Source organism: Ipomoea triloba, chromosome 6 (assembly GCF_003576645.1).
Source record: "Ipomoea triloba cultivar NCNSP0323 chromosome 6, ASM357664v1".
In the NCBI taxonomy this organism is placed as follows: Eukaryota; Viridiplantae; Streptophyta; class Magnoliopsida; order Solanales; family Convolvulaceae; genus Ipomoea; species Ipomoea triloba.
Genome location: NC_044921.1, coordinates 18,957,840 through 18,968,926, shown reverse-complemented (window position 1 = coordinate 18,968,926; position 11,087 = coordinate 18,957,840). Strand labels below are relative to the sequence as shown.

General features: G+C 35.5%; 1 protein-coding gene across 2 annotated transcripts; it reads right to left on the bottom strand.

Moving 5' to 3' along the window:
* Positions 1 to 3,050: 3,050 nt before the first annotated feature.
* On the bottom strand, positions 3,051 to 10,655 carry LOC116022310. 2 transcript variants are annotated; one of them, XM_031262955.1, is made up of 8 exons: positions 10,507 to 10,655; positions 9,882 to 10,343; positions 8,904 to 9,273; positions 7,163 to 8,511; positions 6,606 to 6,719; positions 4,139 to 4,290; positions 3,442 to 3,531; positions 3,051 to 3,320 (listed from the first exon to the last, which is right to left on the bottom strand). In XM_031262955.1, the coding sequence occupies exons 2-7, from the start codon at positions 10,263 to 10,265 to the stop codon at positions 3,483 to 3,485; spliced, it is 2,418 nt and encodes an 805-aa protein (XP_031118815.1). In that variant the 5' UTR covers positions 10,266 to 10,343; positions 10,507 to 10,655; the 3' UTR covers positions 3,051 to 3,320; positions 3,442 to 3,482. The 2 variants fall into 2 exon arrangements, with proteins under 2 accessions (XP_031118815.1, XP_031118816.1); XM_031262956.1 differs by lacking the exon at positions 10,507 to 10,655 and having other exon boundaries at positions 9,882 to 10,488.
* Between the last annotated feature and the right edge of the window lie 432 nt (positions 10,656 to 11,087).

Genomic DNA, 11,087 nt, shown 5'->3' with positions numbered 1-11,087 from the left:
GTAACATTGTTTTATATTAAGCGTCAACTAGTGCATCATATTTAATATGTTTAATAGTGTTTATCTTGTATGTTCATAATGTTCTTTTTATAAGCACATCATGTTTAATAACATTCATCTTGTACTATATTTATAAATCATAATGTTTGTTCTATATGTCCATAAACATAAACATTAAACTAAAGTTACATCATATGTATTCAATTCTCTCTATAGTATGTTCATAAAAATGAAGCTTAATGTACATAAATATTACACTAAAATAATAATTTTATGTACCTATAGATATATTTTTTGAAAAATATATTAATATCAATATAGTGTACGTCATTTTAAAGATGGCAATCAGATTTTCAGATTTTTTTAATGATATTTTTTACATTAATTTTATTTTGGAAAAAAAAAAGAGTATATTATATGCATGTAGCAACAAACACCCTAGTCTATGATATAACTATTAACAAACAATCTCCTATATGGTTAGGTCTGTAACCTTATAATTATGTAGTTCAAAAATAAACTTTAATTTATTGTTCTTACTAAAATGTATCTATAACTAATCTAGCTAGTCCATCAATTATATCAACATAAATTGAGTTCGGGCAATTGCAGTACGAGAGCTTCACTCAATGCGATAAACTTCTTCGGAGTATCCGGTACTAGTCTTTCCACCTAATGAAGGCAAATTATTATATGGACCATGGTCCACATTGCTGTGTGAAATCATAAAAATGTACATTTTTAATATATTAAAAGTACATTATTTGTATACTAAATTTAAATTATACAAAATAATGTACTTTTAGTACTCAAATAATGTATTTTTCATAAATATAAATACTAAAAGTACATTATTTGTGCACTGAATGTACATTATTAACAAAATATTGTATTTTCAGTATTCAAATAATGTAAACAAATAATGTACTTTTTATTTATGATTTACACAGATGTGTTGACCATGGTCTAATGAGTCGGTGAATCACTATAATTTACTAATCCACTATTCAATTAGAGTGAGGTATAAAAGATTATAGAGGGAGTAAATTTTAATTTTGTGTTTTGTGGGTAACTTTAAAATCTTAATGATCTGGAATGAGTTAGGAACATAATCCGACCACTTATACTGCAGACACAATAAGACTAGGTTGTCAGAGACAATATTTGAACAACAACGTAATAGAACAGATGAAAGAGATGACACAAACTGACATTCCAATCCAATAATAGAACAACTATATATCATCATATCATCACCTACGATTCAAACAATCCTCTCTCATCTCACGCTCAGTTGAAGTTGAAGCCGACACAGTAATTGCCATCATAAATAAATACATACAGGCTGCCCGGCAAACCCCTTTATTTTGCTTCTTCCAATTCCGTTTCTTCCCATCCCTATCACCACAAACTATAAAGTTGGTCTTATACCCAAACTGAATGGATTCATTTGCTTTTTTTCCCCTTTCCCTTTCCCTTTCCCTATCCCTATCCCTATCCCTATCCCTATCCCTACTACCTACAAACTAAACTTAAATCCCAAGCGATTGGGAATGGTAGACCCATGTGAATATCATCTAATCTTTGGATTCTCTATTTTCCAATGCCCCCTATTATACGTTTCTTCAATCATAAATATATATAATATATTCCTCTTTTGTTGTTTTTCTTAATTTCCAAGAATTGAATGGGAAGTGGGAAGACTATAGGCTATAGAGGTGGCTGCACTGATCCGTTGAATTAGGAATCACAATTATATTATGATTTTACTCCAAACTATGTTTTTAGGTATCAATTATTTTAAGGTGTCATGCGTGCATGTATATCACTACCACACTAAAATTGATGATGATCAACATACATTAATTTTGATGATTTCATTGTTAATAACATAGTAATAATTAACTCTAGAATTTTATGTAAATGATGAGCTGAAATTTGATGCAACCACTAAATTCGATGACAAACTCATTATTAGTCGAGTACTACTATACATTCACAATACATAATCCACTGATGTGGCTCTGATCGATGCCAAATGATGCGAACTAAGGTCTTTACACTATGAAAGTTAACTCATGAGTATAAATTTGACTAAGTCTTAAATTTTGGCTCGAACTTCCATTAGTTGCATATCTAAGGTAGTGTCAAATGGGATCGTGACAAATGCAGTTAATATTCATTCAAGTTCAAATAAATATCATAAGCAAGTACACTACACATTGTCTTTTATAATACTCCGTAACATCTAGCTCTAAGTGCAAGTATTTTATATTGAGATACGTAGATGAAAATAGAATAATAGGTGACGATGGGTAAAGTAAGCCAAAGAAAAAATAGTACGGAGTATTAAATATGCAGGCGGTGGTAGATATATAGATAGTAATAATGAAAAAATAAGTAAATATGAATCAATATGTAGTATTTGGAAGAAAAGAAATGAATAATGGTGAGATAGATAATAAGTATGTAAGTAGATAAGTGATGGTAAAAGTATATTGATTACTAAATAAGCAAATAAATAGACAGTAGGAGTAGATAAATAAATGAAATCAAAGTTTATAAGTAATGATATCGATGATTAGATGAAATTAGGCTGTTTTTGTATTTGAAAATAAGGAAAAGTTTTTTTTTCAAATCATTTGTTAAGTTGGAAAAATAAAATAATACTACATATATTATAAATATAAAATAGTAATAAAAATATTTTTTGTTTTTCATTTTTCTAAAAAAAAATGTTAACCCATTTTTTAGCCTAAATACGAATTGGTCCAACCCCATTTTTTAGCAGGTCATATTTAACCCATTTTTTAGCCTAAATACGAATTGGTCCAACCCCATTTTTTAGCAGGTCATATTTTTCACAACCTAACCAGGGGTTGGTGGACGGGCTAAACATGTTAGTCTGTCAACCCACTTCCAAGTAGCTTGTAGCTCAATGACATATTCACACTTCATAACTCTCATACTTATCCTTAAATAACTTGCCATTTTCAATTATTAACCCATCTGTAAATAGAAAGTAACATATACGGCAATACATTTAGACATGAAAGAATAAGAAGAAATATTTTATTTTCTGTCCACCAAAAGAATAATAAAATCATCTTAACATAAAAAACTTTGAGATAGTCAGATATGACATCTAAAAACAAGTCTACACTTTTTTTTACATTCCACCAATCTAACAAAGCCTTTCAAGGAGAAAATGTGCACTTCCCTATAGAATCTAATTAAGAAGGGTCACAGATTACAACTACTGCTACATATTGTACATCAAACTCTCACTGCCACAACAACCTGCCCAGCCCTGCTCCCTTCTGTTCATCGCAAATAAAAGCTCATAGTTACCGTCACCAAACACAAGCCATCTACTTTTTTCCATTTCCATTTTTATTAAAACAAGTCAAGAATACAATAAAACTACCAAAATTGGTGTACCTGATACAGACGGCAGTCACAAAAATACATTTCACCGGCCATTAACAAGAAACATCACGGAATAGGCCTTTAGCTTCATCAAAAATCCATCTGCAGGTAACAGTTGAACAGGGGGAAGAAGTGTAAATTGACAGAACTCATTAGATGCTAAAAAGGCAATTAACAATGGCATGAAAAAAGTTGAATCAGCTTTTAAAGTTGGACCTAGCTTCCATCCTCGTCTTTAGATTTGGACTTAGCTTCCATCTAATAAAACTCTTGAGCACAAAGTATATCCTATTTAAGGTAACATTATGATACTGGTGCTTCATATCTCAATATCAATGTAACAGTACCTAATATTTGAAAAGTGTCTCAACTATTAAACATCATTAACTCAATTGTATATTCTTAGCTGCATACATCCAAGAAATCTGCTTAAGGGAAGTTTTGTATAAGCCTAGAATCATACAGTGGTAAAGGAAAAGGCAAACACCAATTTTACTTTGGAAACTGATATTGAAGCTGAAAATGAGGGGGCTTAATCATGCCAAATGACACTGCTGTGGGCCCCATCCACATTACAGTGCAGGTGCTAGTGAATTCAACCCCTCTTTTTTAGCCTGTTTATCACCTGTCCTTTTCTTTTATCATGCACTTCCTTTATATGTGAAACTCAGCAACAAAAGCAATGCACAAAAGACACAGTAGGACATACTTGCATAGGTAAAGTGGCCGTAAATCATTTTTCTCTGTTACTGCACGAGTTCTCCTTTCTCTTTCTTCAGTGAACTTGCTTGGAGGGAGAACTTCACATGGACCTTCAATAAGGCCAGCCATTACAGCACTCCCAAAATTAGACAAATAGACCTACAGGCAATACACATTAAGCATAAACTGTCAATTTATTCTTATAGACAAATTTTGCAACAGATACCAACTACCAATGGCAACAAGACAAAAAAGCATTCAAACCCAAACCATATTTGTCAAATCTGATAAAACTTTTCAGACAGTTCAAGAATCAAAATTGATCACCAGGGAACAGCATTGAGGCCTCCAAAATAAACATGTAACAAGATGAAGGTCTCAAACTCTGAAATAATTTTCCCCAGCCTAATCTACCTGAAGCGCAAATACCCAACTGGGAAACATATATAATACTAACGTGTCAAGCAAAGCTGACAATAGATGCACAACTAAAGCCGAAGTGAAAAGAGGTTGAGTAATTTGGAATGTCATTTACTGATTTAACAAACCTCCAGTAACATCCATTTCCATTGAGTAACTCTCAAGCACAATAAAAACTAGGGTGGTGACCTCCCACTTTTATTTCCTTATTAAAATAGTATTTCAAAATGTGACATCCAAATAATTTTTTTTTAAAAAATCAGATATATCACATCTAAGAAATGAATGGAAATATATTACGGAGTAACAGTTTTTATTATTGCTTTGCCCATTGAATAATTGATTGCTGGTCAAATCTTTTAAAAAAGTTAATGATGCATCTTGTAATTCAAAAATTAAATCTGAATTTTTATTAATGTTCAAAATAATATAAGTTGCACAACGTTGTAAAAGGTGCCCATTAGAACCTAGGAGCCACGTAGGTACATAGGTACTATATGTATATATGTCTATACTTCCATCTAGGATGATCAAGTTCAAATGAAACTAGTAGCCCCGTGAGAACTTATGGACTAATATCATACGTCCATCTAGGATGATCAAGGGCTGGAAATTAAGGAAAAAATGAGAAAAAAAAATGAAGTGATATTTCCATAATTACAATGGTGCATTTGGAAACTCTTGATAGCGCATCCACAAATAACTTAATAGTGCACACACATGAGTGCACTGTCAATTATCCACAGATGCACTATCAAGTGTTTTCAAATGCACCATCACAATTATGAAAATACCACCATGTTTTTTCCTACATTTGAATTATTTCACTTTTGAAAATTTGGTCCCTATTAGTTAATTTAAACAAATTTAGTCCTTCAATCCTCCACAATGTTGCACTTTCAATCCCTAGAGTTCTATAATTACCAAACCATGTAGCAATCTCTTTTTTATGAAAATTATTTTTGTAATTTAAAATCAATATCAATGTTTAAAGTCTCATTCTCTCCTTGTGAACACCATCGTTAATGGATAGTGATTCTAAATGACAAAAATAATCTCATATGTTAATGAATTTTGACACAATTATATAACACCAATGACTAAAAGTGCAACATTATAGACAATTAAGAGACAAAATTTGTTTAAACTAATAGATTGGGACCAAATTTCCAAAAGTGGAATAATTCAGGAAGCAAAAATGCCATTTTCCCTATATCCCAGAAGCATGTTAGAAAACCAAAGGTCAACTGTCCAAAGCAAAAAATAAGCAAAAGCCATTGCTAATCTCAGACTCTCAGTTTGTTGAAGAAGTCAAAAGAGAAAGCCAAAAGGGAAAGCATCACACTGCTCAATCCAACGATGGTGAGCAACGAAGGCAAGCGACAAGTCAAAACTCTGAAGCAATGGCGGACGGAAATTGCGAACAGAGTGGGCAATGGATCATTTGTCATTGCAAGTTTAACACAGTTGAAGACTCGGTGGAACTACAACAACCATTGCAAACTAAAAGGGTTTTTCAGTTTCTCTTAATTGATTTTTGGATGTCTGCTCTTTGCTTTTTGGCTACTTCCCCAATATAGGGTTGTTCCGCTCAAAACGTCGTCGTTTTGAGCGAAACCCTAAATAAAAAAAATAAAATAAAAAAAATGTCCAAGTAAGCCTTTATCCAACTAGCCAGGAGTAAATTTCCAATTAAGTCCATAATCGACTTGGCCTAGGGGCAACTAGCACCTAAGCGGCCGCCTAGGCCGAGTTTTACAACAACGACGTTGCATAGTCTAAACGCAATCGTAAAGGTAATAAAATTTATTTATGACTTCCACTTGTATACAATTTTTAAAATACCATTTTAAGAGATATGTTTGGATTGTTTCTTGACTTTCTTCTCAACTAGAAATATAGAGTGAAACTCGTCTTCCATGTGGAATTCAAAGTAAAATTGGTTATAGACTTATAGCAAACAGAACAACCTTTGTTGATCTCATTCACACAAATCACGCCAGCAAACATGACATTTGCGTTACTTACGGAAAGGGTTAGAATCAGTGGCATACCTCACTGCTCTCCAGACTACATGGGCGGCCAACAGATGCTGGCAAGTCTCTGGCAAAGTAACACCGATTAACAGTAACCCATTTCATTCCAGTTTTGGTATCTTCCCACATAGTCTGCAGATATAAAAGGACTGGCTTGTCAAGGTATTAAAAATATTACATCAGTTTAGAGCAAGATGCAGCTAGCAAATACTCGGGGCACTACACAGGAAAAAAAAAAAACGCACACACACACACACACATTTCTTTCTTCATACATAAGCAAAAAAAAAAATGCAAAATGGGAAATGCATCACAAAGATTGAGTGCTAGAAATCCTGAAATTTTATTTTGGCTCTACCCAAACAGATTGCTAGGGCTTGAGGAAAAACAATTACATGTAGTTAAGTAGTCTGGAATCAATGATGCTCCAGACATAATTTAAGCACGGTTCATGACATACAATGAATGTCTACAAATAGAAACAAGTAAATGATAAGTTTTTCAAACAGAATTAGAGTATTGCTTGTCCAAAATTAATTGGCTGTGGTACTCAAAATGCCTAACCGGTCACTCACCTGAAGCTTCGAAGGAATCAATCTGTCATTTCCAAAACGAATAAGAGCATAGTCTTCAAGATTATAGACATAGCCATTAATGCGGCATGCATTATAAAAAATTTTCTCATCTCCAACTGAATGTTTGCTGCCAACCCAACCAACGATATGTAACCGATCTGATGAAGAACTACTGCACTTTGTGTTCCCATTATAGGCTGTAGAGTCATTAGCAGTATTTACTTCTCCAGCCCCTTGCTCTCCTTTTTTAGCAACATCATTGGAACTGGTAGCTCTATCACAAGATTCCTTCAAATCAACAACCTCAAGGTTATTTCCAGGAGACTGCTTAGATGAAATCTCTATACTATTTGATAGCCGTATATGATCTATACTTGGGCAGTCCACAGAAGGATGTGAATGATCAGATGAATTGCGCGTTGACTCAGTTTTAGCAGGAGGCTGCTGTTTCAATTCAACTGCTTCCCCTTGGCAAGGTTTATCAACTGATGAGCCAACAGGAGAAACACTACTATCACCAGAAGCTTTCATCAAACTGTTTGGACAGGATTCAGAAGAAACTTTACTATCAGTACTTTTATTACTTGACATTGTGTCATTCCCTAGCATGTCTTTGGAATTTTCAACCTTTGGAAAAGATGCAGGGTTAACTCTATTTGCTATACCGACAGTTGGAGGATTTTGTAATGCAACATTCCCATTCACTATCACTTTCTGAGAGACTTTTTTGTCAAGAGATGGCTGAACCATTGGTGCAGTTGAAGAGACTTTTGTTGCATTGATGTTTCTCATGACACGACCATATTTAGGGGGTAATGGTTTACCATTTGTTAGTGACAAGCACTTTCCACAATGCCATTCTCCCCTAGGAACACCCTTCTGATTATTTATTTGGAGACATTTCAAGTGATACCCCTTTTCACAAGCATCACAGACAAGAACATTTTCCACCTCAGTTACTGTAAACTTGCACATTTGACAAGTCAGTGCCTTACTCATATAATCTCTAGATGGCGGAGTCCATACAGGTCGATCAGGAAGCTGGGGCTGTAAGAACCTCTGAACAATCTTACCAACTTCAGCATGAGTGTTACTTGGAGGAGGAGCTGAGACAAAGGTTATCCCTTGCTGGTGTAAGGTCGTGAAGTTTCCAGAAGAAGTCTGATTGATAAAAGGTCTAGATGTTGTTACTTGGTGGGCCATCCCTGACTTATATTCAGGACCTCCCTCAACTTTGGTAGTTGAATGTGCTGGCACCCCATTTTCAGGCCCCACCTTGGCTGCTGAATGTGATGGTGGTGTCATCGACCAATTAGGTGGCCTCAGGGTCGAGTGATCCCCAGATGAAGCTGTAATAAATTGATAGTTAACACCAACAGAAAATTGCAGTCAGAAACAGAATGTACAAGAAGGTCACAGATATGTGGCCTTCCCAAGTGCGGCAAAAGCGGAACACTGTGAGTTGTGAATATATTAAAAATAAAACTTGGAATGAGAATATTATCTCATGCATATTCATTAATGAAACAATAATATTGGGATGGATTTACTTATCACACTGCATCCTCAGCCCCACCCCAACACATTTTATGGTACTTCTTAATTAAGTGACCAGAAAGAGAACAAACCTACTTGTAATATCTAGACAATTCAACTTCTATCTCTATCCTAAACTTATCTTCTGCACAATTCAAACAACTAATAACCATAATGTACTCTAAAACTTGCAAACATATGTTACCTTGAATATGAGAAGCACCATTTGACCTCCCATCAGGTCTGAAATGTGGTCTTTCAACACGCGGCAATGCCACTGGAGAATTGTCTTTACCAAGATTACCTGTGGTTAACCCAGCGTGAGTAACTGGTCTGATCTCACTTGTAGGTAATTGATAAGGTAAAGATGCAGAGTTTGCAGTAGATCCATGACCCAAAGTTGAAGCTGACTGAAAATTTCCAGAGGAAATTGGTGCTTGGCCTGGTTTATCAGCTTGAAACATTCGAACACCATGTGGAGGAGCACGATTCTCAACTGTTGTACCTGAATTTGATTGCAACCGTTGGGATGAATAGGGAGCAGACTGTAGGGTAAAGTCCTCCGGTTTTTCCATCTGAAATCAGAAGGAAAAAGTAAAGTGTGAACTATTATTCGGGGTGCATAAGCCACAATTGGATAAGTAGAGTTTTTTAGTGCCAGGTGAGAAGCAAGAAGAAAATAATGCAACATAATTGAATGGTACCAGAATTCAATTAGCATTTAGTTTTATAGAATACACACCCCAGTAATGAGTCCTTAAAAATTCAAACATTACAATCAGGGAAAAAAACATTAAGCTAACTCTAAGGTTAGTTTTCCATTTTACTTATTTGCGCCTCTAAGGTATATGATAATCTTGTTATACTTTTTACTTAAATAAGTTGGACACCACTAAATGTAACCTGTAACATTAGAGATGCATCTTGACATGCATTCAAGAAGTCAAATAGTTATCACAGTAGTGATCCATATACAGATATACTAGTATGAAACTTTAAAGGGTGAGTGTAGATTGAAGATTTCACTTAATTGAGCTGAGCTGACATGAGCTAATTACTATCCATATCATATTGCATGTCAAAAACCTCCTCCTTAGCTATTGGTTTCAAAACACAAATGTATTGTACAAAGAAAACACGCAATTAACAAAATAATGTTCTCCAGTCCAAGAAAAAGCCAAACCTTTCTTTTGGAAAGCAACATCTTCTCAGCAATAGACGTCTTAGGGGGACGAAACCCTAACCTCTGCTCCTTGAGCTTATTGAGTCCAAGGTCCTCAATTACACCTCCAAACGCGTCCCTGGGAAACACATCCTTGGGAGCAAACATTTGGCACACCTCAGCCAATTTATCCCTAGCCTCCGCCATCATCTCCTTCTCCGCATCAGTAGGGCTCCTCCCGCCCCTCATCTTCCCCATCGCCGCCAACACAAGCACCATCTCCGCCACTTTCTTCACATTCCCATCCACCAATCCCTTCACCTTCTTCCCAGCCGGCTGCCCCTCAAGCTCCCCATCATCCGGCGGCCGTTTCTCCCCGGATCTCACCTCAACCGCCGATTCCATCCCGGAAAAAAACCCTAGCCGATCCGTGCGCGCAAACGACGCCGTTCAGAGCGAAAGCGGTGGCTCCTAACACAAAACCTGCACAGAAGAGAGAGACGTGAAGCCATGGAGAGGCGAAACCCTAGGAAAGCAGGTGAGAGAAGGGGATATGGGGGAGAGAGCGAGGAGAGAGCGGTGATATTTTGGGAGAAAAAATTTGAAAAAAATGGGAATGGGGAATTGGGAGAGTTAAAAATTATACCTTTTGGCGGGTAATTGAGGGAGAAAGAGGTCTTGTGTTGTGGGTGTAATTTGGGAGACTAATTGTGGCGTGACAGTATCCGCGAGATAGATAGAGCCTTCCAGCAAGCACAGCGTAGAGAGAGAGAGAAAGAGAAAGAAAGAGAGACCCAAGAGAGATTTGAATAAATTTATAATTAAAATGAAATTTTTCGGTGATAAATAGACCGCCCTGTCCCTTCTCATGACCGTGCTACTAGCTTCTTCAGTTTACGCGTGTGCCCTGGAAAAGGAATAAGGGTGGTGGCATTGCTCACCCATGGATTCAACTGTACTTTCGTCTCTAAATTAATTACAATTTGATGTATCAAAAAGAAAAATATTTTAGTTTAATTTCTAATAAAATTATTATCATTTTGCAATTTTACCCGCTTTGAACTTTATTGAAAACTAAAGGAAAAATATCAAATAGGCTCCTAACTTTACACCAAAAATTAATTACGCATCTAATTTTTTAAAAAGTTCAATTAAACCCTTTAACATGTCAAATTGAGGCAATGAAACCCAAGAACCGGTAAATGACATGTAATAACAGGTCATTTA

What these genes read in the sequence shown, in the direction of transcription:
- LOC116022310 (XM_031262955.1), bottom strand. Translation starts at nt 10,265, where the DNA reads ATGGAATCGGCGGTTGAGGTGAGATCCGGGGAGAAACGGCCGCCGGAT. An exon ending in TGTTGCTTTCCAAAAGAAAG is followed by an intron (nt 9,274 to 9,881) that starts GTTTGGCTTTTT and finishes TTCTGATTTCAG; the next exon opens with ATGGAAAAACCGGAGGACTT. An exon ending in CGGCCACTTTACCTATGCAA is followed by an intron (nt 3,532 to 4,138) that starts GTATGTCCTACT and finishes TGTTACCTGCAG; the next exon opens with ATGGATTTTTGATGAAGCTA.